The sequence below is a fragment of the Erythranthe guttata genome, chromosome 14, assembly GCF_056151865.1.
Source record: "Erythranthe guttata isolate IM_541 chromosome 14, IM_541, whole genome shotgun sequence".
Taxonomy (NCBI): Eukaryota; Viridiplantae; Streptophyta; class Magnoliopsida; order Lamiales; family Phrymaceae; genus Erythranthe; species Erythranthe guttata.
Window position 1 is genome coordinate 2586869 of NC_142546.1, and position 27647 is coordinate 2614515.

At 35.0% G+C, this 27647-nt stretch overlaps 6 protein-coding genes across 8 annotated transcripts; 2 read left to right on the forward strand and 4 right to left on the reverse strand.

The window, feature by feature from the left end:
- Positions 1 to 1621: 1621 nt before the first annotated feature.
- Positions 1622 to 2658, reverse strand: LOC105963379 (pathogenesis-related thaumatin-like protein 3.5). 2 transcript variants are annotated; one of them, XM_012987773.2, is made up of 2 exons: positions 2525 to 2658; positions 1622 to 2403 (listed from the first exon to the last, which is right to left on the reverse strand). In XM_012987773.2, the coding sequence occupies exons 1-2, from the start codon at positions 2574 to 2576 to the stop codon at positions 1700 to 1702; spliced, it is 756 nt and encodes a 251-aa protein (XP_012843227.2). In that variant the 5' UTR covers positions 2577 to 2658; the 3' UTR covers positions 1622 to 1699. The 2 variants fall into 2 exon arrangements, with proteins under 2 accessions (XP_012843227.2, XP_088669193.1); XM_088813067.1 differs by having other exon boundaries at positions 1622 to 2406.
- Positions 2659 to 3672: 1014 nt separating this feature from the next.
- LOC105963208 (putative 1-acyl-sn-glycerol-3-phosphate acyltransferase 4) lies at positions 3673 to 7087 on the reverse strand. The gene is made up of 4 exons (XM_012987592.2): positions 6838 to 7087; positions 5391 to 6029; positions 5152 to 5282; positions 3673 to 4284 (listed from the first exon to the last, which is right to left on the reverse strand). Exons 2-4 carry the CDS (start codon positions 5948 to 5950, stop codon positions 3842 to 3844), a joined length of 1134 nt encoding a protein of 377 aa, XP_012843046.1. The 5' UTR covers positions 5951 to 6029; positions 6838 to 7087; the 3' UTR covers positions 3673 to 3841.
- A 1857-nt stretch (positions 7088 to 8944) lies between these two features.
- On the forward strand, positions 8945 to 9779 carry LOC105963380 (putative calcium-binding protein CML41). The gene has a single exon (XM_012987775.2). It carries the CDS (start codon positions 9041 to 9043, stop codon positions 9629 to 9631), a length of 591 nt encoding a protein of 196 aa, XP_012843229.2. The 5' UTR covers positions 8945 to 9040; the 3' UTR covers positions 9632 to 9779.
- Positions 9780 to 10799: 1020 nt separating this feature from the next.
- LOC105963209 (protein DA1-related 1) lies at positions 10800 to 14611 on the reverse strand. Its single transcript, XM_088813610.1, has 12 exons — positions 14479 to 14611; positions 13765 to 13918; positions 13103 to 13190; positions 12811 to 13003; positions 12625 to 12745; positions 12457 to 12540; positions 12244 to 12363; positions 11828 to 12043; positions 11679 to 11741; positions 11465 to 11583; positions 11301 to 11359; positions 10800 to 11214 (listed from the first exon to the last, which is right to left on the reverse strand). Exons 2-12 carry the CDS (start codon positions 13873 to 13875, stop codon positions 10931 to 10933), a joined length of 1458 nt encoding a protein of 485 aa, XP_088669736.1. The 5' UTR covers positions 13876 to 13918; positions 14479 to 14611; the 3' UTR covers positions 10800 to 10930.
- Positions 14612 to 18130: 3519 nt separating this feature from the next.
- LOC105963210 (Protein kinase superfamily protein) lies at positions 18131 to 22073 on the forward strand. Its single transcript, XM_012987594.2, has 6 exons — positions 18131 to 18817; positions 19126 to 19461; positions 19547 to 20102; positions 20985 to 21171; positions 21274 to 21640; positions 21799 to 22073. Exons 1-6 carry the CDS (start codon positions 18257 to 18259, stop codon positions 21925 to 21927), a joined length of 2136 nt encoding a protein of 711 aa, XP_012843048.2. The 5' UTR covers positions 18131 to 18256; the 3' UTR covers positions 21928 to 22073.
- Positions 22074 to 22295: 222 nt separating this feature from the next.
- Positions 22296 to 27018, reverse strand: LOC105963212 (peroxisomal nicotinamide adenine dinucleotide carrier). 2 transcript variants are annotated; one of them, XM_088814571.1, is made up of 11 exons: positions 26765 to 27018; positions 26593 to 26676; positions 26404 to 26478; positions 25770 to 25900; positions 25356 to 25410; positions 24475 to 24627; positions 24128 to 24196; positions 23932 to 24039; positions 23702 to 23770; positions 23156 to 23210; positions 22296 to 22967 (listed from the first exon to the last, which is right to left on the reverse strand). In XM_088814571.1, exons 1-11 carry the CDS (start codon positions 26843 to 26845, stop codon positions 22777 to 22779), a joined length of 1071 nt encoding a protein of 356 aa, XP_088670697.1. In that variant the 5' UTR covers positions 26846 to 27018; the 3' UTR covers positions 22296 to 22776. The 2 variants fall into 2 exon arrangements, with proteins under 2 accessions (XP_088670697.1, XP_088670698.1); XM_088814572.1 differs by having other exon boundaries at positions 25770 to 25907; positions 26765 to 26920.
- Between the last annotated feature and the right edge of the window lie 629 nt (positions 27019 to 27647).

A 27647-nucleotide genomic window follows, 5' to 3' on the forward strand; every position in this document is an offset into this window, starting at 1 on the left:
AATGTAGTGATGGTACTCTAATATTGTGCATTTAACTCGTCCCCCTATTAATTTTTGGTATTTTTTGCCTATTGAATTTTGTCTATTTCTTTTTAAAATTTAAAAAATCAAGAATATATTTAATGATTTTCTTAATTTGTATGGATCAAACTAAAAATGGAGGTTGTGTTAGTTGGAAATATTCAAAAACTCTTTTAATTTCACATATAAATATTAAATGCTACTCTTTATGTGATTTCGAAATTATAATTTAAATTATTTATTTTTAGAAAAGTAAAACAAAAGTTGGTTCTGCCAATAATCGAAAACTGATTATGAGCCAAAAAAATCTATCAATTTTCACAAGACTTTTCGACCACAAACTAAATTAGCTTAAACAAATTACCATATTAATTGTATTATACTTCAATCGAGCAGTATTTTAATATTTATTTTATTTTACCCTACAATATGAGTTTCAATATTATTTAATTTGTTGACGATAAAACATTTTAGAGAACTACATCTGCCTTCTGAGAATTGTATTCTGGGCTGGGCTTTTTGATAAAATTCAAATTGGGTTTGATAACGACTTGGGAGCTAAGTTGGATGTGATGAAGAGCCCATTTGCTTCTTTACGACGTCGTTCATTTTCTCTTGGCTTTCAAACTAATCAAGTATTATTAATAAGGGCAAATTACGGCATTCCCTGAGTTATGGTCAAATTACGAAAACCCTCTTCTGATTTGGTGATTACAACCATCTACTGGCGCAACTTTGATGGGGCAGGGGGCCGTTGACCCCCCAAGAAAAAAAATATATATATTTGGCAATGAATTTTTTGAATATTACTTTTGGCCCCTCAAAGTTTTTGTAAATATTTATCTTGACCCATTATTTTTTTTGTTTTTTCTCCAAAATCTTATATAAATTATAGATAAATATATCATATTTAATATAAAATATAAAATAAGATGGTTAAAACTTGTATTATTTTAAATAAAATTTATGAATATTACTTATTTTAGATTTTTTTTTTATCTAACCCCTTCAAAAAAAAAAGATGAGATCTTGCCATGAATCTCCGAAATATTAAGTGCAGTATATTATTAGAATAATTTGAATTAATGTAGAATTTTTTGTGATGATTAAAATATGATATATATATATATATATATATATATATATATATATATATGATATTTTAATTAAAAATTAGTTATATAAACTTATTTTTTGCAATGTTTTGAGCACCTAAATTTTTTTTCGGGCGCTGCCCGAACCCTTAAATTTTAGTTAGCCTCCCCTACATTTTGATCCTGGTTCCGCCCCTGCAACCATCCCTTCAACTATGTATTATCTTACGAAAAAAAACTCCTTCAGAGGTAAATTTAGGGAAGTTAAATCGGAAAAATCGAACCGAAATTTCAGTTCGCCGACATTTCATATTATCTACTGAACTGAATATACGATTTGATTTGGTAAATAACCGAATTACATCAATTTTATGTAAAAATATTTAAAGAGAGGGGTAGCTGTAATTATTTAAACAAGATGGTTTTTTTTTTTTTTAATTTGACCGTAGAGAAATGTTATCAAACTTCACCTAATCCAACATGGATGTGATAACAAACAACCAAAATTCCTAATTGGAAAAATTAATTTAATATGTATTTAAAATAACCAAGTGTGTGTACAAATTACAGTCTTAATAAATAATTCAGGTTGATGGGCAAAAGGTAATGAGATAATCGGAGCCCGTACAAGTGCACGTGCTCGACAAATCATCGTAGGCATAACTGTACGCCGTCGGGCACGCGTTCTTGAACATCTCCGAGTACGGCGTCGGCGCGCACGTGTCGGGCGTCGAGTGTTCCCCTGTGCAGCAAAACTCCGGCGATCCGAACGCCGCGCACGCGCTCTTGCACGCCACCACGCCGCCGCCCTCCTCCACCACCACCTGCAGCTCCTCCGGGCAGTTCGCGTTCACATCCGCCACGCACCCCGCCGACTGGCAGTCTCCAGACCCGCCGGAGGGCTGGACGGAGAGGCCCACATTGTAGCCATCGACCAAGCTGATGTCGTAAAAGTCCATCGCCGCCACCCCGCCGCCGCTTCCAATCGTGAACTCCGCCAAGGAGATGGGTGGGGCGCCACTGAGGGTGCATTGGAGCACGCCGCCGCAGTCTCCTGTTTCGCAATGGCCATTTCCGGCATCGTCGAAAACACAGCCCGTTCGGGCCCAGAAACGGCCGGACCAGCCCTGTGGGGCGGGAAGGTGAATGGTGTCGCCCGGGGACAATGGGAAACCGCCGCCGCCGAGGGCGGCGGCGGCGCCGTTGCCGGAGAGTGTGCCTGGCCAAACTGTGTAGCTGCAGCTGTTTTGGAGAGTGAACAACGTCGACGAAGCCATTGCCAATAATTCTGCTGATCATTAAATTCGGTTACGATATCGATGATTAGAGAAAGGGCCGGGAAAAACATAAATCCGAAGATTGCGAAATTTATAAAAATCAATTAAATGAATGTTGGAAAAGAATATCACCTGTGAATAAGAGGGCTTGGAGCAGAAGATGGAATTGGGGCCTAACCGTCATTCTTGAAATTGTTTGGGGGCTTTAGTGGGATTATAGAGAGTTGGTGGAAGTTCAAACTTGAGAAGCTGCCTATTTATAGACATGGGCTTTGTTTTTCTTTTGTTTATTTATTTATTTTGATGAAAAGTGCAATTGGTTCTTCACAATTTCTTGTTTTCTTGATTTCTGGTTTAATTAAAAAAAAATATTAAAATTAAATTTTGATGAAGCCAAGCTAATGGAGGTCAAAGTGTCAGTTTCAGAACATGTGAGATGGAATCATATGGTTTGTTTCTTAGTAATTGGAAACATTAAATAAAATATTTTATTGGTCATACTTTATTTAATCTTGCCCAATTAGACAGTGCATAATTAACAGTTTAAAGTAACTTATATTGTCTTTGAAAATGATTATTTAAAATCAGAAGTTAGTGATTGTGATTTAAGTTAGTTTTAAGTGCTTATTTCTAAAAGTTAGGGGTGTTTGCAAATATTCCAGAAAATGAACTTAAATAGAAAAAGTAGGATTATGGGTGCTTTTAAAAAAATAGTTTAAAGCAGATTTTTCTAAGAGAAGCAAAAACAAAAGTTGATTTTGCAAACACCTGAAAACAGGTTATGAGCAAAAAAAAAACGCATAATCACTTTCAAAAAGCATTTGCAAACACCACCTTAATTTTGGGTTTGTGAGGTTTTCCTTGTTTGTTTGGATTATACTTCGAGGATGCCAAGGGTCAAATTTACCCCCAAAACAAAAAACATTTGGGACTACAAATTATAATTATAGTTAAACCTTAATAAATTAATAGTAGAATTAAAGAAATTCAATTAATTTAATGAAATTTTAAATTATCGAGTTAATAATTTAACAAGTTTTTTACCGAATCAAGACCAGAAAAAATTATTATTTATGCGAGATTATTACTTTATCGAAATCCTACTATATTGTCTAACTAACCTCTAACTACCATGTGATTACAGTCTATCCAATAGTATTTTTTTCTGTTTTTTGGCTATAGGATTAAAATATTTGTGTGCAATGACAAAAGATCATGCATGCAAGATTTCTTTTAATTTTTAATTTTTAGTAGGTAGCATGCAATAATAGGGAATATAATTTAATTTTGTAAAACATAATATCCAAAAGCTGGCCAACATGTACAAACATATTTATACAATTTAATGTAGCAGAACTATGTTTGAAAAACAAATGAAACCTAAACCTAATTCAGATCAACCATACATACAAACCAACCAACTCTGTTAACAAAAAAAATCCAACAATTTTAACATGTTTTGGCCCTACCTCGTATAGTCTCGTCAGATTCGACCACGGGATTCGGTCCGATATTGAAATAAGCAGCACATGCTGCGTGCGCACAAGCTAAACCTATATACACTTTAAACCAATGTGACGAGAAAAACGTAAGAAAAATGAAAAGACAGGTCAGCGCGATAACAACTGCAAAGTTAGCCACGCATTTCACTGTCGAAAGTTGCGGCTCTGTTCCTTGGTTTGGGAAATGGCCGTTTACGATGAAATCGGTAAGAAGCTGATCCTTTAATACGAATTCATCCATCAACCAAGTAGCGGCCCCACTTTCGGATGACGGGATTTCGTCGAGAGGGATTCTTCTTACGTGCATGTGTACTTCGGAAGGATCCACACCAAATACGTTGTCCAGGAAAGAAGGGCACTGGTTCTTGTATGCTATAGTCACGTCATAAACTGCAAATATTTTTTTTTTATCGAAACTGAGATAAGTATGACTTTCCGGTAGACAACTAAGTACATTTCTTGTATGCGACAGTACTATGAGAGAGTGTAATAAGTAGATACTTCACTTTGTATTTGCAATTGAATAAAATCACCGCCATTTAATAACAGTCTGGCAGAGGCTAGGCGTGTAAATCGGACAAATCGGATCGGAATTAGCCTTTTCGAAAAAAATCGAATTTTTCGTTGGAAGTAATAAACTAATTTCAATTGCGTTCCAAAAAAGTCGAAAAATCGGAATTCAGAAATTCAGAAATCGGAATGAAAAAACTTGTACCAAAATCGAAAATTTTCAGATCAGAATTGGCGGAATTCATAAAGTTCCAATTTTTTATCACCTAAAAAAAATACATAATAATATTGGTATTTTAAGTGCGTATTTGGAGGAAAAAAAAATCGGAATTTTTGGAAATTAGAATCGGATCTGAAATCATGCCGTCAAGTCATGCCCTGGCCGACACATGTGCAACGGCCGGGACAAAGGTTTGCGATCCCGCGAGATTCCAATTCCGATCCAAATAATTTTGTAAAAACCGGAAATCAGAATTCGGATTTCGAAATGAAAAATATTGTTCCACAATCGGAAAATTTCGAATACAAATCGACCGAAATCGGAAATTCCATTCCAATTTACACCCCTAGACGCCAACATGCAATGGGGGCCACGTCCCCCGTTATTTTTTAAGAAACCACCATATCAAGGATAGAAATGGTCACTAAAGACTAATTAGTGAAGGTATTATATTATGCAAAAATATCAAAATTAACAATAATCCTTTTAAAAAATATTAATAGAAATAATTGGGAAAAAGAAATGACCTGCATCCAACGATCCCCTCAGGATCTCCAAGCAAACATTGAAACCCCTTGTTTTCGGAAGCAACACGTTTTTCAGTACCGGCAATCCATTTTCACTAGCAAACTTCTGACTTTTTATACACTTCTGTTCTCTGTAAAAATAAAGCATGAGCATCATATGTCATAAATTCTATATTTCAACGAAAAATTATAATTTAACGAAAAATAGAAAACTGCAGAAAGTTAAGACGAGACATTACGTATAATCTGTTCCTTCAGGGAAAACAGAAAGCCACAACGGATCGTTCCGGTTGGTAAAGGTCGAAAGCTTCTGGCGCATGACCGATTCATCAAGTTCCCAGTTTCTCTCGACCGGGATGAACTCCAATATGTGAAACCCCCATCCAAAAATCGGCAATTTCATCAAACTGCTTTTCAGCACATACTTGATGTACCCCAAACATCCTTTCCTTAGTGCGAAATTCCACAGATACATCCAGTCGACCTCGGTTCTGTGATTGGTTATAATCAAGACACGCTCCTCTACCGGAACTTTGTCACCGGAAAAGATAACTCTCGTTTTGTTTATTTTTTCGAACAAGAACGGCCATAGACCAAGCCATAGGCCAAACAAGAAGGATACGGATTTTCTACTGTAACGTACACTGAACAAGCGTAGGATTACGGCAACTGGGGGTACAAAATACACTAAGAACATAAACGCGGTTGTGAGATAAATTGCTAAACATAGCAGACCCCTAAAAATCCTGAACGGGGTCAACGGGAAATGCTTAGATTGGAGGGACTGGCTTATCTCCATCTTCGTCTCGTTAATATTTAATCCTTTGGCAATAAACCAGGTCCAAGATAAAAGATTACTGAACCTGTTAAGCCCACATCTGCAAGAAAAAATCAGCTTCTTTTATCATTCTTTAAAATTGCAAAACCGTACTGAATATTCTGAACAAACAAATTTTAACGAGATGTCGTACTTGTGAGGGTGTCGAGATGAACTACTCGGAGAAAAATACTATTTTTAGCAGTTCAACTGAATATCAGATCTGTAAATACGATGAACCAATTTGGTTGCTATGCTATCGGGTACTATTACGATGTTGCTTACGTATGTCGTATGGAAATGTTTAACCCGAAACATCGAACATGTTAAAGATGCAGAATTATTAAAAGAAAACTCCTTTCTAGTCAACAAACAAGAGGGGACAAAATGAACATTGCCCCTGGATTTGACCAAACAAACACCAGAAAAAAAACACAAGACAAATATGGTTTTTTTTTTCCTTAATTGTACCCTAAGCTTTCTTAGAATACACTCAATAATTCTTCTTAATTACATAGTAAACCAAAAGACGTTAATTCCTATTCATCAAACTACCATACACAAACAAACAGATTTCCATAAATATATGCCTTTCAGATTCGCAAATCTAAACCCAAAACCCAATACATAAAATCATTAATCATCCACAGCTCAAATTGTCAATGCGGTGAATTTCTTAAAACGCGATTCACCAAATCAATCAATGGATCTCTAACTCAACATCGATAATTCCGATTATAACATTTTTAATAAAATCATAAAAATTAAAAAAAAAAAAAAAAAAAAAAAAGAAAAAATCAGAATTATTCCGACGAGTAATCGGTGGAGTATGGCGGAATGTTCGTTTCTACTATGTACTGAAATTATACCTGAGATGGAAATTCCGACGGCTTCGAGCGTGCCGAAGCAGATAATCGGCCGGCCAATACAACAGGAACAAATAATAATATTTATATATATATATATGTAGAGAGAGAGAGAGAGAGGAGAGAGAAGATTTAACGGTGTGTTTGGAAGAAGGAAGGAATCTAGTGTGGACCAGTGTACCGTTAAAGAGTAATATCAGTGGTTGGAGTAGCAGAATATGTCAAATGTTTCCAAAGCCAACTACCAGCAATCATTTATTTATGGCCCAGAATCCATATTTCTAGACCGGCCCGACCAACCGGTTTAGAACTGTCTAGAACCGGGGTCCGGGGTATAGGCATTAATGTCGTGTTTGACCAGGTGGTATTTCAATTCGAAAAAGTTTTAGTTTTGGAGTAAAATTTCTTAATCCCAATACCGAAAATTCTGAGTTTCGGTAGTTCCGGATTTTTTTTCTACCACCCCGTTTTAATTTCTGAAAATATTCAGAAAATAAAATAAAATTAGACTTGTGATATAAATATTATTGTGTATTTTATATCATAGATGAATTAATAATATATACGATTGAAATCAGAAAAAAAATCCGATTTGGAATAACTTTTCATTCTAATTTCCTAGATTTTGAATTTTCGGTTTTTCCCGGAAATAAATTAATGAAAAGATAATTAGTTTTTTTTCATTTCTGGAAAAATAAATTGTTTTTTTTTTCTTTCTCAGAGTACTAATTTAGATTTGATCCGATCCGTTCGATAGAAAATAAAATTTCCGGTTGTAATTGGATCAAAGAAATAGGTGAGGGAAATATTTAAAACAACTCCGTATATAGTAGTTATATGTTATTCCATTTATTCCGCAATAACTATCACTTTAAAAAAGAAAAAGAAATAGTTTCATATTATCTATTCTTTTAGATTGTCAATACTGCATTAAATGGATTTTTTTTTTTCATATTTTCATCTTATTAATTTAACTCTTGGTATTAACTCTCTCTTAAAATAATTCTTATTTAACCATATTACACCCCTTTGTGTCTTATATATATATATAATTAATATTATGGTTAAAATGAAAAAATAATAATAATAATCTTGCCTTGAAACTTTAATGTAACACTAGTAGATATGTGAAGAAAAAAAATATGACTGAAACGATACTGAATTTATAAAAGACCGTGAGAGTAACACAATAGTATATAACTATATATACTGAGAATATACTATCCTAATAATTAAAAAGACATAATTTAGTGTGGAAATAATAGATTTCAACAATGCATTACTTACTATTTTATTAATTTTACACTTATTAATTTAGGGGAAATAATATTTTATTCATATTGTATATTTAATTCATACATACTTATTAATTTTCTTAATATATGTACCGAAATTTTAAACTGATACTTAGGTGATATTTGCAAATATTTTTCTAAAGTGATTATGAGTTTTTTTTTTATTCAAAATCAGTTTTTAAGTTTTTTTTAAGGGTAAATTACAAACACCCCCCTGAGGTATGGTCAAATTACAAAAAAAAACCCTCTTGTTTGGATAATTACATCTACCCCCCTCAACTATGATTTTTTCTTACACCTCCACCCTTATGGTGCCAAATTCAACATAGTCATCTAGATTCCGCGAAATGTGCTCTAGTTTGTACTCGTTTTGTGTAAAAATACAGTTTCCGGTGCACCACAAACTGATATATATAAGTTAAAAATCACATATTATGATCATCTTGCTTCATAATGTAGAGTTTGAATGGGATTAAACGGATACAAAAGTGATAATAATCCATATAATCTCGAAGATTCCACTAAATTTGAGGAGTTGAGGGGTGGTTGTAATTATCCAAACAAGAGGGGTGTTTTGGTAATTTGACCATACCTCAGTGGGTGTTTGTAATTTACCCTTTTTTAAAAATTAAAAAGCTCATATTAATTTGAAACGAGGGAAGCATTATATAGTAATTAATTGGTAATTTGGTAAGATGAGGTTAGCAAAAAAAATAAAAAAAATAAAGGATTAAAATTGGTAGAAATTTCATGGAAATTTCCAAAGGTAAAAATCAGTCACTTTAATTACCTTGGCTAATTGGGAAATCTAGGAAGCTGCCATGCAATTTCACATAGGCGGTGGTTCATAATTATATATAAACCATCTTCATTGTTTCTTATACACACACAGTCATTTTTTATGATCTGCGATGGCGATTTCCGGCATCACGAAGCTGCCATTTAGCAGCATGGTTTTCAAGCTCCGCTTCCCCCGCCGCCTTCGCTCAAAGTCCACCCCTCCAACTGGCAGCAGCAGCGGCGGCGGATCGGGAATCGCGACGCCGAAATCGGCCGGCAGCAAAGAGGACGAGTTTCGACAGGTTTTCCGATTCCTGGACGCCGACGCCGACGGCAGGATCTCCGCCGCGGAGCTGAGGGCTTACTTCGCGTCCGTCGGCGATTCCGTTTCTCACGAGGAGGCCGAGAAAATCATCGGAGAGTTGTCCGGCGGCGGAGGCGAGGGTTTGATGCTAGGGTTTGGAGAATTCGTGCGGGTGATGGAACTGCGAGACGGCGGAGATTATGGCGGCGATAGCGTTGTTGTTCTCCGGCGGGCTTTTGAGGTGTACGAGGAGGAGAAAGGCAGCGGCTGCATCACGGCGGAGGGATTGAGGGAGGTTCTCCGCCGCCTTGGAGATGTAAGGTCGGTGGAGGAATGCAGAGCGATGATTGGGGTTTACGATCTGGATGGAAATGGTGTGCTTGATTTCGATGAATTCTACAAGATGATGACTAATTAGTAATTAGAAATACTACTAAATTTAGTAAAATGACTGCTTAATTGTATTCTATATTACTGATTTTAGTTGATTTTAAATGTAAGTAAATAAAGAGAAATGCATATTCTTAGTTAGTTTTATTTTTAATTTAATTTTTTATTTAGTTTAATTGATTTATTTTGTTAAAATTATTTTAAAGGCATAAATTTAATTTATTAATCATCCACAATAAATTATAAATTAAAACATAAAAGAAACAAATCAAAAATTTATAGTATTAAATTACATAAATTCATTTTTTTCCTATTCAACTAGGGATGACTGACGAGTGGGTGACGACAGGGACGGGTTTGTCGGGTCACATATTCGTAATCGACCCGTTTGCGATAGGTCTATGTAAGTTAAAAGGTTATGGATTAGATAATGAGTTTTAGTTTCTAGAACCGGATGGTTCTGGGTCGGGTTTCAGGTTTTATTGCAACTGATCCAAAGCCGACCCTTATAAATATATTATATTTAACAATATATATATATATATATATATATATATATATATATATATATATATATATATATATATATATATATATATATATATATATATATATATATATATATATATTATTTCGATTTCATCTATCAAAATTTACATCGTGTCTATTCTCATTTACCCTTTTTTTTCATCGTTTCAAATTTTTGAATATAATTTCTCGCATGTCATATCTATTACTTGTTGACCACCCGCTATCGGTTTTGTCTTTTGAACATTATTTATTGTAAAAGTTACAAATATAATTAATTAAATAAGTTTATTATATACTTTATATCACTTGTTAAATATTGCATTTCAAATTTGAAATTATTTTATTAAATTATATAAGCAAAATATTATGAATGTTAAAAAATCTTAATTTTTTTGTTCTATGTTCACGAATCTAGCTGATATGACGGTTTATAGAATTTAGATATAGGCCGGGGCGGATACGGGTCTAGGTTAAGACAGGTGCGGGTGGATCTAAATTTTATATATTTTTTCCTGGGTCGGCTCTCGGGTTTAAACAAACCCACCCAAAACAGACCCCTTGCCATCCCTAGATTCAACAGCTTCTTTTCTTTATCCAATTACCTGAAATTACCTGATTATTTATGTATTTAGTTTTGATCATTAAAAAAGATAGCATACTGTGTATTGAAAATAATAAGCTAAACATGATTTTTTTTTATTATATTATATAAATCTTTAATATTACAACTTTGAACTATACAGTGTTGAAGAATGATTTCATAAATCTATACCCAAAAAGAAAATCGACACCAAATTTATTCCGGAAAATGTCCGGTCTTGCGCATGTAATGTAAAGTTCTGGTCAGCCCAAACTTGACCACAGCCCGTTGACCAGCTCGAAAACCATTTCCATACACAACAGATGCATCCGTTTCGATCTGGTGCTTAAAAAACTTGCTCAGTTTTCTTTCAGACAAACTCGAAACGGAGGTTGATGCACTATCGTTATCCGACATTGATATAATTTTAGATTCCAACCACATATTCGCGAGTACTTGGCATATACCTTCTTCGACTTCTTCTCTTAGAGTTCGATAACCTGTTACACACACCAACATGTATGTGTGTGATTTTGTGTGTGAATAAATCGTAAAAATTGTCGAGTACAAAGAAAATGTGACGAACCGTTGAGTCTCAACCAAGCATGCATCATTTCATGAGCCAATATTGTTCCAGTCAGTAATCTGCATGGGCTCGACAAATTAAAATCCGAATAAAAAAATAATAATCAATTATTTTTAAACTCCATTTTTTTTCCTTCATTTTAAAATAAGTGATTTTTTTTTTACCTTGGGAGGCCGTATAAAACGAGAATTGCTGTTACTTCGCAGTGGCGTTTTAATTTATAAGGCTCGGTTTTCATGCCCGTGGCTCGATTTCCGGATCCTATCCTTGGTCGCCGCGATATCTGTTAATCCAAACGTAAATATAAATATTTTCCACTATATAGAAAAGATTAAAAGAATATGAAATAAAATAAAAAACGAAAATAGAAGGGCTTACAGTGCTGACTGTTTGTTCTTCGGAGAGACAAATACCTCGAGTTTCGGGCATGTAATGATGCCCCTGTCAATAAAAAGATTCGAAAACCAAAGTAAATGATCGATTCGTTAGAAAAAAAAAATTGTTTCAACTAAAAAACATTTTCTTACATGATGTGTTTCTCCACCCATAGCTTGGTTAAGTGTCTGTTTTTCGACCAATAGCAACGGGACTTGCTGAGTCAGCTTCATATTTAATCCTTTGTAGAATTCAAGAATATCGCGAAAAAGGGGCTGGCATTCGTCTGTGTCCATAACTGCTGAGTCGATGCACTCCAAGCAGAGTTTACGACCGTCGTTAAGGGCAGCAAATCTTGCATCCCACGACTGCATCAAATAATAAAACATCCAAAAACAAACGAATTTCAAACCCATAATAAACGAATTTCTTGAGTTTGTTAGAATTGCTCGTTCGACGATGGATATCAAATCTTTAGCTCCCATTTTTAAGTTATTTTTTGTATTCACGAGTTATTTTAAATCCGTGAATTGAAAATCGTTCAATCCAAACGAGCCCTTAAACTTACCTCCATCCGCTCACAGCTACAGCATCGGGGAGTTCCATCATGCTCGTGTGTAGGACAGTATTTCTGGGACCAAAAAGGATGTGCCCTATATTCAATAAGACCAGCTGCATTCGTTGGAATCTGTAGTAGAACAAAAAAACCGAAAAACGGAACCTTCTCAAAGAAAAAATCGAAACATGCGATTTTAATCAAATGCAAACTTAAGATACTTACAAAGTGTCTACAGATGTCACATTTCGGATAATGGGACTCCTTGTAGCAAGTTTTATGATAGGGGTGGCCCCCAGACACCGAAAACTGTAGATTCCGTAAATTAGTTCACTAATTGCGTAAAAACTAGTTACAGAAAAAAAACATAAATCATAAAATAATCATTAAAACCTCGTAATCGGATATCGACTGGTTACATCCGCGGCATCTAAAACATTCCGGGTGCCAAACAGCATTCATACAGCTCAAAAACCTCCCGTTGCCAATTTCGGTGTTGCAACCACCGCAAACCCTACCAAACGATGTATAAGTGACACGTGTCGCCATTTAATTGGCTCGAGTTTTAAAAAAACGTACCTGTAGTTTGTGGAATAGGGGAAAGATATAGGTTGGTAAAGACTATAACTTCCGTATCCGTATAAATATCCGTTATTACTACTACTAGTACAGCTGTCGTTTCGACTCCATGAATCCGGTCGAGGGTCGGGATTCAAACTCTCGTGACGAACACTATCTAGTGGTTCGTCTTGTTCCAATTTCGGTTCCTCCTCTGTATGCATACAAAGTTAAATTCTTCGCCAAAAAAATCGCAATAAAAAATTCGGGTATTGCAAGAAACGAAAGTAATGAAGCATATTGAATACCGCACCGATCAAAACTTCTTTTCCTCTCCGATTATCTTCTGAATGAGATAACGCAATTGGATCGTCTATACGTTCCGTCTCCAACCATGAATTCTAAACCAGTGTACACAAATTATAAGCTTTTATCGGAGAGAGAAAAAAAAAGGAATATTCACATAAAATAGAATTAGAAAGTTTATCGACCATTAAAATATAACAATAGATAAAACACAAAAATACAGGTAATTTGAAGAACGAGGGGTTCTAGACGAGCGTATGTATTCTGATAGGACGTTCGTATTTATTTATAAAAAAATCATCGGAAGTTAATAGTAGTTTCTTGCTAAACAAATGTGCCGATTTACGATCTCGTTGAATACTGAAATCAACGATGGTTTACTCACAAGGCAACTCTGTTTCTCCATTCTTGAACTTGATGTAAAATGTCGAAGATATTTAAACCGACGGTTACCGAAACACGGGGTTGAACTCTCGAGAAATAATATAGTAATAGAATTAAGTCCGTTAGCTAATGAATTCATTTTCAAGAAATTCAAGCAAAGCTTCCAAATGGGAAAAAAGAAAATATTGGAATTAATCTACAGAAAACGAAAAAAGCTATAATGCCCTTTACGAATGGTTAGATAATCCGATTAAGAAAAAAAAAAACGGACAAAAAAATACTTACGGATGAAGTAGATTGACGATTGGCCAAGGTATCTGTCTCATGTCTACAACCATATCGCCCATCCGAAACTTTACGATTTGAAACTTTGAAAATTTTACTAAGCCAGCCCATTAGTCGAACTTCAATCTATGCACAACGAACCAAGCCTTTTACCCTGAAGCGATTAAGCAAAGTATCAAATAAAGCAGCAAGGAAGAAAGAGAGAAAGAAACGAGCTTTTTTATAGAATACTTATCCACGAGCATTTGATGAACATGTTTTCGAATCCTTCGTAATAAATCAGACGAACAAGAAGCAAAAGTGCAATCTTTGACCTTGTAAATTCGTATTGCATTTTTAGAATTTTCTAGAAAATAAGTAGCTGAATCTTGCAACCGAAAATCAGACGAACAAGAAGCAAATTGCAATCTTGAGCTTGTAAATCGTATTGCAATTTTCGATTTTTCTAGAAAAACGGTAGCTGAATGTAGCAACCCAAAATCGATATATTCATTACTCCATACAAAAAACTCATAAGAATCGAATAAACAACGAGTATAGTTCGAATATTAACCCCCACAAAGCAATCATAACTAAGAGACCAAATGCTTCGAAAATTCAAACAAACACAGAATAAGCTGTTCTAAAAAGAAAATATCGATCACATCTCGATTTTATGTATCGAAAATTCGAAACAAAACGTAAATGTGTAACTTATTTTGGATTAACACTGACCTGAATAATCTCCAGAGCAGGTGGAAAAGCAAAGGGCACTCAAGAACAAATCAAGAATATTTTTTTATTTATTTTTCAATAAAGCAGAGAGCAATATCCAAACAAATATACAAATTCTGAACGCAACCTTTTGATTCTTTGAATCCCAAAAAAGCAAAAACAAAAGCTTTCTTCAATGTATCTATCTATATTTATTATATATATATAAAAAGAGAATCTTTAATTATTGGAACATAAAATAGCTAAGTAAGATTATGAATGAACCCAAAAAACAATTTCTACAAATAAATAAATCTTGTGGGCTGAGTTGTTATATAAAAAATACTGTGTGAATGGGGGAGATTATTGAATACAAATTTAAGATCTTCAAAAGTCAACGAGAAACGGATATTTATTTCTTCCATAATAATAATAATGCATTAGTAAATCGAAAGTTAAAACCCCAAAAACAAAGCGTTTGAGTTTGACTGAGAATATTGAAGGGGGTTAACAATGGCGGCAAGTGGGCCCCTTTTTTTTCTTTTTTTTTTTACCTCATGCCTAGAGATTCCGTGAAGGGAAGAGTAGAGAGAGAGAGAGAGGGGAGAGAGAGAAGGAAATGATGAAAAAATCAAGAAAAGGAAAAGATTGTTCTTTGTTCCCTCTTCAATCTCTTTTGAATTGTGAGAATTTGGGATAAATATTTTGCTTTTTATGCAATAGGAATAAAACACAAAATTGTAGTGGAGGGGTGAATCCCAAAAAGCTACAAGAAAAAGCCAAAATTTTTGGATTTATTTATATTCTACAACTTGATGAAGTTTTCTATAGTGTTATCTTATTCGAGATAGTTTTATTACCGTTTGGATTAGGGGTTGGAATTTTATACGGTGCGTGACAGTTTTGTAGTAATTGTGAAATTACAGTTCTATAATTATTTGTTGAATGACAGTTTCGTAATTGTTGCTGAGTGGCAGTTATGTACATACTTGGTGAATGACACTTAGTGTAATTAATTTTGAATGACATTTATTTAATTATTTATTGAGTGACAGTTCAATAATTACAATGTTGAGTGGCAGTTCTTTAATTTAGATGTTGAGAGGCATTTTCTGTAATTGTTTGTTGAGTGTGAATTTTGTAATCACTTGGTACGGGGTAGTTCTCTAATTGATGTCAGTGGTAATAATGTAATTACTTGGTAATTAGCAATTCTATAATTGTCTGTTGAATGGCAGTTCTGTAGTTATTTGTTGAATGACAGTTTCGTTATTACTGTTGAGTGGCACTTTTGTAATTACTGATTGAATGTCAATTATGTAAATATTTTATGAGCAATAGTTCTATAATCTTTCTTGATTTTTTTTTAAACGCTCGGCTGCAAAATTGAAAAGTATGTAATGTTATATATTGTTTGGTACAAGCTCGATATACACCCGAAGCCCGGAAAAATATATAAGACAAGTTTGAACTTATAGTAATGAGGCTAGTTTATATATGAGCTTGAGCATTTAGTAAAAACTAAAAATAAAAGCGTTTTGTGTTTTACAAAAATAATAATTTTGTTATTTAGTATAAAAGTTTAATTTTAATATTTTCCTAATTATATTTGAACTAATGTGAATTATAAAATGAAATAAAAAGGAACATATTATTCATTAAAAATGATGGAGAAGAATGTTAATGACAAATTGTCAAATACAATAGACCACAAACTCTTGTGATATATGTAACTGGGCCAACCGAATATACCTACTAATATTTTTAAATTGAGCCATTAATTGATCCAAAGCCCAATCCATGTATACTTAAATTAATGGTCCAATTTCATTAATTTTAGGGTAAATTATATTTACATCCATGATGTATGCTAAATTAACTTTAAGGTCCCTATAATACCAGTAATTACAGTCACCACCTGGAACTTTGTTAGAAACTCAATGGGATAATACATTGGATAAATTATTCCGTTAGAGTTCCAACGGACTATTAAATTTATAGGGTAAATTACAATCGTCTCGTGAGGTAAGGTTTATTTACGAAAACCCCTTATTTTTTTACAATTACATCAATTCCCACAATTTTCAGATTTTTTACATTAACATCCTTTTATAGGGAGGCTAGATGTAAAAAATTTACAAATTGTAAGGGGTTAAATGTAATTTTAAATATGAAGAGTTTTATCGTAAATAGTTTTTACATTTAAAAGGTGGTTGCAAGTTATCCTATATTTATATATTGTGACCAACTATACCTAACTATTGTCGAATTTTATTTGTATTTTTAATTATTTATAACAAATATAGAATAGAAAGTAGATCAGGTACGAAGAAAATTTGCATCATGTTACTTGTTTGACCAATTCTGGGCTAGGATAGTTATTAAATCACCATGTGATTTAGTAATCAAATGTTTTGGTAAATTTATTTATTCTTATAGTTATTTTAGATATTTCATGATTTCTATAAAAAGTTTGAATTAATGTTAGTTTAAATGAGTTCAATGTAATTTTTATTTTACAAATAAAGTAGGTGTGTTTTGTAATCGAGATACTTTAAAGAGTAACTAATATATATTTCCCTCGCTTGAAGTACGAAATAGCATTTTAAAAATAAAAAAATGAATAATTTTATTACATGACAGTTAAAATTATAATAAAAAATATATTATTCTATTATAATAAAATTTAATAGCGATAATAAATTATAGTACCAACATCAACATTCATGCACATCTGACTATACTAATTCACTCCACAAAAGATTATATAAACTTAATTGGCATAATATGGAATTGATTTTATAAAAACGAAGCAATTAATAAAGTAAACATTAATTAACAATATAATTATAAAGATGACATTAACAAATAAAGTGGAAAATCGTTCCATTGAGATAAGAAAAATAATTTGATAATTATAAGAGAAAAAAAAATATTATTAGGCTTATTTAGGATTGCTCTAATTACTTTTATGCATAAATTTTGTATTTCTTTTCTTTTGATGGGTAAATTACATTTACATCCCTGAAATATGCTAAATAACTTGGTCCCTGTGGTATTGATAATTACATTCACACCCTAAAACAGTTACGAAAAACAATATTTCATGTCCAGGGGACCAATTTGCACTATATTTGTTTCTCGCGGGGTCGTTAATGCTACCATAGATAAAAATTTATAATTGTTTTATAAAGTAATAAGAATTTAAGAAATATAAGGAGAGTATGTCACCCACTAGCTCTATAGTCTCCACCACTGCCTAAAACTAATAGTCGGTTGGAATCCTAACGGAATAATTTATCCAATGTATCATTTCGTTAGAGTTTCTAACAATGTTTCAACATTGATTGTAATTACCGATACTATAAGGACCTTAAAGTTATTTTACCATACTTTAGGGATCTAGGTATAATTTACCCTCTTTTAATTTAGGGGTAATTTAGCTCAATTTTGCTGTTGGTGATTTAATGTTTAATATACCAAGGTACGAAGAAATTTTGAATCACGATAATTTGTTTGACCAATTTTGGGGGGTTCGGATAGGACCACGTGGAATACCTGCGTGGTCCGTTTGAACACGTTACGCTCTACGTAAGGTCACTCTATTTTCAACCAGAAACATTTAATTAAATTAAAATTATAAATTAATTACTTTCTAAATAAATATATATATATATATATATATAAAATCAATGGCTGCTGTCAACTAACTGATAACAAAAAATTCATTTATTTTAATTTCCTAAAATAAAATCTGACATTTTTTTTCCACAGTTTGGGAAAAAAATATCAGTCGCCGATGAGTACCGCCGTAATTTCAGTCCCTTGCTGCCTTTGCGCGGCGAGTTCCGGCCAGGGGAGGCGGAGGTGGAAGCTACCTCCGCCTCGCGCGGCGCTGGTGGAGGCGAAGCCGATACCCGTTCCATCACTCAGAGGCGGAGGCGGCGGCGGTGGTGATGACGGCAGCTCCGGTGTACCTGTGTTGCGAGTTAGGGAATTGTCCTCCGCGTCGGCTCTGAGAGACCGGGCTGATGATATGCAAGCAGAAGCCACGGCGATGACACGCGCCGCCGATGCTTCCGTGTACACGCCTGAACTTCTGGTCACTAAATACGGTTCGCGGCCAATCAAGGTGGTGCGGAGAGCGTTCGAGATACTCGCCGGACTTGGCTCGTTTGCAATCAATTTGTGGCTCGACCAAGTCAAAGGCCAGATCGATCAGAACCAGAGACTTAGGGCAATTCAATTGAGGAAGACGTTCACTAGATTAGGGCCTACTTTTGTCAAAATTGGCCAGGGTTTGTCCACCAGGCCTGATTTATGCCCACCCCTATACCTTGATGAACTTTCTGTGTTGCAGGTTCGTTTCCAACTTTTCTTTTCCCTAATTCATCTTGTTTCCCGCACTTAATTGTGGTGGATTTAATGAATTTGATATAGGAAATTGAATATGACGAAAACACACACACACACGCAAAATTATCATTTATCAGTCTGGTCCCGAATTTTTGTGGTCACTGTTAGAACCATTATCAGTTTGATATTTGTTGGTGTTCATGTATATTTATGTGATACTTGATGGATACCTCCTATTTCAGTTGTCTATTTATATTGTTCGGTTGAGATTAAATATTACATTAATGTTCTTTAATTATTTTGTCGGATTAGGATGCTTTGCCAACATTTCCGGATGCAGAAGCATTTGCATGTATTGAGAAAGAGTTGGGATATTCACTCGACTCTGTTTACTCGTCAATATCTTCGTCTCCTATCGCTGCTGCGAGTTTAGGTCAAGTTTACAAAGCGCAGTTGAAGTACTCTGGGCAGATTGTTGCTGTAAAGGTGCAAAGACCTGGTATCGAAGAAGCTATCGGGCTGGATTTTTACCTAATAAGAGGGTTAGGTTTTCTCATAAATAAATACGTCGACTTCATCTCGAGTGATGTTGTTGCTCTTGTTGATGAATTCGCTCGAAGAGTTTATCAGGAGCTCAATTATGTCCAGGTTAGCTTTCTACATTATTCTGCATTGTGTCGTGTGAACTAGAAATCTAGTAGTTTTGAATGATAAGTTTGACAGGTCTATGCAGGAAGGGAAGAATGCAAGGAGATTTAAAAAATTGTACGCAGACAAAGAAGATGTCCTTGTCCCGGATATTTTCTGGGACTACACGAGTGGAAAAGTGCTAACTATGGAATGGGTTGAAGGTGTTAAATTAAACGAGCAAGAGGCCATTGAAAGGCAAGGGCTCAATCTTTTGGAGCTGGTGAATACTGGCATACAGTGCAGTCTTAGGCAGCTGCTTGAGTATGGGTATTTCCACGCAGATCCTCATCCAGGGAATCTATTGGCAACACCTGATGGAAAGCTTGCTTTTCTTGATTTTGGAATGATGAGTGAAACTCCTGAACAAGCGAGATCTGCGATAATTGGTCATGTTGTACATATGGTTAATCGGGACTATGAAGCCATGGCCCGTGATTACTATGCTTTGGACTTTTTGTCTCCTGATGTAGATGTAACTCCCATAGTGCCAGCTCTTAGGGGCTTCTTTGACAATGCACTGAGTTCGACCGTGAGTGAGCTCAACTTTAAAACTATTGTGGATGGTTTGGGTGCCGTTTTGTACGAATATCCATTTAATGGTAAGCACCTATTTTCCTTAACATCAATTTATGCTGAAAGCACTTGAGATGACTAGTTTGTTTGAAAATATCTACTGCTGGCTATTTTTTTTTGATGTTTGACTGGGAACCTCGTAAATAAAATACTGCAAGAAGGTTAGAAATAGGAAAACTGGGGAGAAAAGTGGGGCCAATATGATGTAGAAGCAGCTTTCTTGGTCAGCATTGCCCGAGAATAAAGTTAAGTTCTAATGGTTAACAAGTTGTTGAGTTACGAGGATAAGAAATAATTGCAGTGCCAAGTCCCTGAAGACAAAAGCTAGTAGAAAATTGACTAAGATTGATTTGATTGGTTGGATTCCCGGTAAGAGTCAAATGGATGTCTAAATTTAGGCTTTTGGAGGGAAATCATGGCATCAATAGGTTCATAATCCAGAAGTGATAGATAAACTGAAGAATGAGATTGGGTTTCATGTTACACTATATTCTTTTTTACTTATTCGAGCCTTGCAGCTGTTTGAAGCCTACTTTTGATTCCCTTAGTCTGATATTACCAATATCCTGAGCAACATATGTCATCCTAGTGAATATTATTCAAGCAGCTTTCTTATGTAAAATAGGAGACTGAGTTCCTATCATCGATTTTGCCAGTTTCTGCTGTATTTATGTCAGACAATCTGTGGTAGCCTCGGCAATTCTTGATACTTCTTATGCAATTAGTTAATCTTTTAGTAGGTTATGTGAATTAAATTTCCTTCGACATTGTGTGTAATGTTCGTTACTTAATTGTTGCAGTGCCTGCATACTATGCCTTGATTGCATAATTAGTTAATCTTTTAGTAGGTTATGTGAATTAAATTTCCTTCGACATTGTGTCTAATGTTTGTTACTTAATTCTTGCAGTGCCTGCATACTATGCCTTGATTTTAAGGTCTCTCACTGTTCTAGAAGGTTTAGCTCTGTACGCCGACCCTAATTTCAAGGTTCTGGCTGCATCATATCCATATTTCGCTAAAAGGCTTCTTACCGATCCTAATCCATATCTAAGAGATGCTCTCATCGAGCTGCTTTTCAAGGATGGCAGATTCAGGCATGTGACAAACTGAATTATTTCGTTACTGTTGGCTTTGACGATTTATTTCTCCTGTGCAATTGACTGAATTTAGAAGCTTCGATAAATTGTTTTATACAGGTGGAATAGACTTGAAAACTTGCTAGTCCAGGGGAAACAAGACAGGGACTTCAATGCAAAAGACGCCTTACAACCTGTCCTGAAACTATTGTTGGGTCCAGACGGTGAAGACTTGAGGGCTTTAGTAATTAAAGAAGCTGTCTGCATAACTGAAGCTATTATCCTGGGCTCGGTGGTTGAATCGTACAACTTAATTCCTGGTTTTCTACGGACATTCATCCCAGATGTCAATGCACCTGGTCCGTTGGTAATGAAGTCAGCTGAACAGGAAAGCATGTTGGAGCTTAGGGCACAAGTATTAAGAATATGGGAACTTCTACGATCCTCGGAGAGCTTCGATCCTAGTATTTTTCTGCCTATACTGCAGGTAAGAATATGTCTAGTTCTTCCGCTTCTTCGCATGATCCATTTCATATAGTATCAGTGAGTCATTTTTCACCGATGTAGAATGACGTAAAGAAGATGTTTTTTTTACTTTTTTTTAATATGCAATTATTGAAATGTACTAAATTTATAAGTAAGCAGGTACTGCAAGAACCTGAAGCACGAGTTCTGGGCGGACGTGTGGTCGGTGGAATTACTCAACGTCTTGCTGCCCGCTTACTGCAGCAAGTTCTCCGGGAGCCACCAGCAGTTTCTTCTCCAAGTTTCTAACTTTTTATCTAATATATATTCTCATGTAAGTGGTTCTTTATTTTTTTTTACCACACGTCTTCTCTGATACATTTATTATCGATTTGGAAAGTGAATACGAAAGAAGTATATTGTGACATTATTCTGGCACTAAATTTGTTTTACTACATTTTGTTGTTGCATCGAAACGTATAAATAAATGTCGACTAATTATATACTGAATGTACGGAAAACATATTTAATAATTGTTACTTTTGCATTTATTTGATATCTCAATCTTGTTTATATTATTATCACAATTTTAAAACATTCATAATAACCCTGTTAAAATTTCAGAGAGAATATTTCTATATAACATGTTACAGTTGTACAATACTTCTTTCAGAAAATAAACAGAACCCTAACCAAATCCATTTCGCACAGTTAAAATCCGGGCCAAGTGTATAGTTCTGACTTGGAATTTTCATACATTCGTATTACAAACTTCTGCTCCTGCTCCCACAGTGCAATTACGAAACATACACTTCAAATCGTATAATGTTCAAACAATTTTAATTGCCACTAACAAAGTCTCGACACGAGATATCTATAACTAAAAGTTCCGTATTGTCTGAGTTCCTTATCCGTTTGCAAGTCTCGCGTTTGAGATATCTGAGAAGGGCAGTCTAAGTTATGAAGTGCTGAAATCCTCCACAATGTTTCGAATTTAAACCAGGCCTGGACAAGTGGCAACAACCTAGGAAATATCTCACCAGTAGAGTTCGACCGGATAAGATAATAGAACAAGATATTGCTCAAAATCGACGAAATTGAAGGACCAAAAGAAAAAAAGTTGAGAATGACCTTGTATTGGAACTTAAGCATAGATCTTCATTTAAGAGTCTTGAGAAGATTTTTCGGTCTTTTGTTAGAGAGTAGAGCGTAAGTCTTGACAAGCTCCTCCTTCACCATGAAAAGTACAGATGCAGCGAAAACACTCTGTACAATCTTTGTGCTCATCCCTTTGTAGAAGCTTCTCAGCCCTTCATATCGGATCATCTTGACGATGGCATCCAGTGTGCCTGTGCTTATCACAAACCTAATCAACAATTTTAAACACCAACTGTAGAAACTTTTATGTTTCTTAAACACGATTAATAATTTTCGGTGTATACAAACTACATATAGGACATGTTTGGTAATAATGCAAAAGAATGATCTAGACCAACAGATATTACCATATATATTGTCGGCAAATATATTTACAAACCTGAATATCGTAGTGAGGTATTTCCACCAATCTCCTGCTTCGCTTGAAGTCTCGACTGCATAAATAACCATACTTACACGTTTATTGACAGGAAAAGGTTAAACAAGCAGGAATATTATGTTGCTGTAATCATATGCAACATCATTACACATAAATATCATACTTTTTCTTTTAAGTAAATTTTATTCGTCCAAAGCAGCTATCTAGTGATATTACATATCGTTTTCACAAATACCATCACTCCACTTTCAGTCGGATCGTTTTCGTAAAGTTCAGTTATCTACTGGTATTACATATCGATTGAATGTTACTAGATGAAGTACTCAATAATTACAGATCTACATGCCAAACAAATAACAACAATAATAAAAATAGTAACTAAAAAAAAAACTTGAATACAGTTCTGTCAGCAATTCCTAAGTGAATATTCCAGTCACTTCAACAGCCATAGATGTCACACTATTTGCATGCAAGAATAAAATTAGCTAGCAAACTGCTAAAGATTTAAGAATAGTTTCATAGACAACTAAAAATGAATGACTTTACCTTAACAACCAGCAGAGGGTATGTACAAACGGTTGCTCCAAGTTTTGCCACTGCCCCCACTAAGAAAAACTGTTCACATGAAGGTAGAGTAATAATTTTAAGAGTGTATTCTCTTGTCGGGAAATGAATGCAACTTCTTTCTAACCAAGGTACAAAAACATGAAGTGGTAAAGAAAAAGGAAATAGGTTCCAGAACTAGGATAAATTGCATGCCACCTCAGCAGATATACCTCCAAAGCCGTCACATTCACTGAACCTTGTTTGTTAGCAGATCGCTTGGACCGCAGACGCTTCAACAAACTCTCGTAGATCATGAACTGAATTGATGGATTGCACACCTAGCATGCGCAAAACTGAACAATGTTACCAGGAATCTACCGACCAGTAAAACTTAATTTTCTTAAAAAAACTAAAATGTAGGAATACCATTATTAGTGTAGGAATGATGCCTTTCCAGAATCCAGCAATTCCAGATTCATTATAAACCTCGCATGCCTACTAAATATATCCAAATAGAGGTTTCATTAACAGAGACGGCAAAATCGTAAAATATATAATGATACGAAAAGTAGTATCTAGTGGGATTTCTATAGGTACTTTTCCGATTATTTAAGCCACTACGGGTGCTTAGCTTCATAATCAAGAAATTATATCCTAACATAAATGAATCAGTTATGTTCAAGTGACATTGACAGAGAAAAAAGAAGAAACAAGAACTCTGTACAAATATGTTATAGCAATGAACAAAGAAGAATGAGGTTAGTAATGTTCACCGCTTGAAACGTTCCATAGGGACGTGGCTTCATCGAATCAAGTGCAGCCAATTGATCCGACAAAGAAGATTGTGATAAGAAATTTTCTGAAGCTGCCTTCAATAGAGCTTCCCTTTTTGCCTCCGTTATCTTTTTTTCTGCTTGAGTATGAGTCTGAAAGTTAAAATAAATGTCAAGGCAACAAAAACTCATAATTCATTATGTCATTTAAGACTATCCAAGTAGAGATGGTATTAGCACATTACAGTTAATTTGTATTGACAAATATTTCCAATTACTGCAAGAACGAAAGAAGTAAGAAGAAATTAATTTGCTTGATTGAGATCAGAGAGTGTTCAGTTATACTCACGTTTCTCAGCTTGCTATAAATAGCTTGTGATTATAGGCAGATGTTTAATAAAATAACGGTTAGAGTACACTGCATGGTCGATCTCAAGCCACATTGCAGTAATCCCCAAGCTTGGAAAATTAAAATCAATATCACTAGCATAACATTGTCTTTTTTCCGCCCTAACCTTTATCCATAATATTGCCGATGATAATGGCCTTCTGGCTCAACCACAAGTACCCACTATAAGGGGGTAAATGTAACTTCTGAATAGTCGAAGCAGTTTTGAATGTAGATTTTTCATGTTCTGTCGTATAAGCGCTTTGCATACCCGTTGCAATTGGCTATTAATACAACTCATTGTTTCCAGGAGATATTGGCACTCTAAAAATTAATTCAGCAGTCCACTACTCGTTTTTCTTACATTGTGAGCAATATATGTTGGAAATTTTATAACCAACGAAAAATCAACCTACAGAAAATGGAAATTAATTCTTGAAAGTTCTTCTACAGCATGAACAATGTTTCTTGTGGTTAAGCAGAAGTGTATTACCTGCATACGAGTCACAAGAACCCATATAGGGTTCGTCAGCAGTACATTTACTGACCTGCAACAAGAACTTACATTCAGATAAGAGTCAAAAAATCACGGGACCATGCCAATGGCAACATAGTGCAACCAAATATCTACTATTATAAATAAATGAGTAGCTAAAAGACTTTCTTACTTTTTCCACAGATTATGACGACCATCAGACATCAATAGCAGAAGGATATTTATTTAGAATATAATTAGAGCATTGATAAAAAAGAATTTCGGAATTGAAATCGTTAATTAATTACTAATGAAAATCAAGTTAATGAAATGCATTCTTCATTATATTCTACCATTTGAAGTGTTCAATTGTAGTCACCGACTTTATACGTGAAACATGCATATTTTTTACTAGTAAAATAGAAAGAATACCCAGCAAGAGCAGCTACGACAAGCCAAGAGAGCATTCCTGGAGAACCATCACCTTTTCCTTTTCTTTTATTTTCCCTAGCAATAGCCTCAGCCTTGTTTTTGAAAGCCTGGTAGAAGGAATAGTAGATACCCTGGCAGCTTCACAAAGGAGAGTATTAACATATTATAGATGATGCCAAGCTATAGCACAAGAAAACATCCACAAAATAGGTTCCCGTAGACTACATTTCAATGTTGGATTTATTGGTCCAATGGTCATGAAATCTAAGGTTGCTTTACGATGAAAGGATTTGAGGGGAGAATTTGGGGAAATGATTTCAAATGGGATGAATTTGAAATCCACCACAATGGCTCAAAAATTAACTTAAAAAGAGAGCTAAGGATTTAAAGTTCGTTAAAAACTGAATTCATACAAACAAGTTCGATCAATTTGTTATGGTTTTGAAAACCTCCGCTCCAAATCCTAAATCCAATTTTTGAAACTAAACAAAGCCTAAGAGAATCGGTTTTGAACTCACGTCAATCAAATCAGTTCGACAATCCACGGAGCTCTAAGTGAGCGCTATACCAATGTACAAGGCAAAAATTACAAATACATAATCACTAAAAGGAATGAAGACGAAGAAAATGCCACCTGAGAAGCGGCGGTGCCGAGCAGAGAAGGCTTGAGGCCGCTGTAAAGCCCTCCAAATCCTTCATTTCTAATCACCTGTCAAACTGCAATCGGTTAAACGATCCACCAACAAATTCAACTCTAAAATCAATAAATAAAACAAATAAATAAATGAAAAAAGCTATGGGGGTTTTGATCGATTAGAGCCACCTGAAAAATGTGAACAAACGTACTCCCAGCAGGAGATTGAATTGAGTCCTTAGCAACTCTCTCTGTTTGCTGCCGTGTGTTCACCTGCATCAGGTGACGGAGAATTTGACGGCTAATTAACAAACAAAGGAGCAAAATCGGTACTAGGGATTTAAAATTGATGAAACGGTACCGTTTGGAGAGGGTATGTAATTATCTGGGCGATGATACCTCCGCCGGCGCCGGCCATCCCGTTAACTATGGCGCTCGACATATCTCTCTCTGTATACAGATTATAGATACAGAATAGATACACACTTGCCTTCACTGTGATGCAATAGTACTACTCCTCACAGCCTATACATACATACAGACTAGCGCAGGAGTATTTTCTAAATATAGTAAAACCAAACACGGAAGAAGAAGAATCTTATCCTCCGCATTTTTATAGCCACCAATTTCACAACGGTTAATATTAATTTATTATTATTAGGGTCTATTAGATATAACCCCCTTAAACATTCAAATAATAGGGGTAGACCCAAATTTATATTTGCCATTTTGATAACAGCCCAAACTTTTCATAATTACATAATTACCCTCAATCAAATCTCACAAAACCCGTTACTTTACCTTTGAAATAAAATAAAATCCCTTCTTATTTTCCCGTTAAATCACTATCATCCCAAACCCACTATCGAATAAACTGCAAAACCTCCCAGAACAACTTTCCGGTACGGCCGATTGAAAGGGGAAGATGTATGCACTGCCGTGAAGCGACGATTTTCGTGCACTCCGAGCAAGCTGTCGTAGGTACATCGTCGCCACTCGCTGAATCGCTATCATCCATCGATTTGTTGATATGTTTTGGCTAAATCGACTATCACGTTTGTGTAATTGCAGATCTGTTATAATCGCATACCGAATTCGAGCACTAAATCAGTGATATTGCAACAATTGATGGGCAGGACATCCACCAGAAGTGGTATCGTCGTTGGTCGCCGCCGTCGCCGTCGCCGTCACTGCTCCAATCTAGGGGTACTCAAATCTAGGATTACTCAAATCTAGGGTTTTGA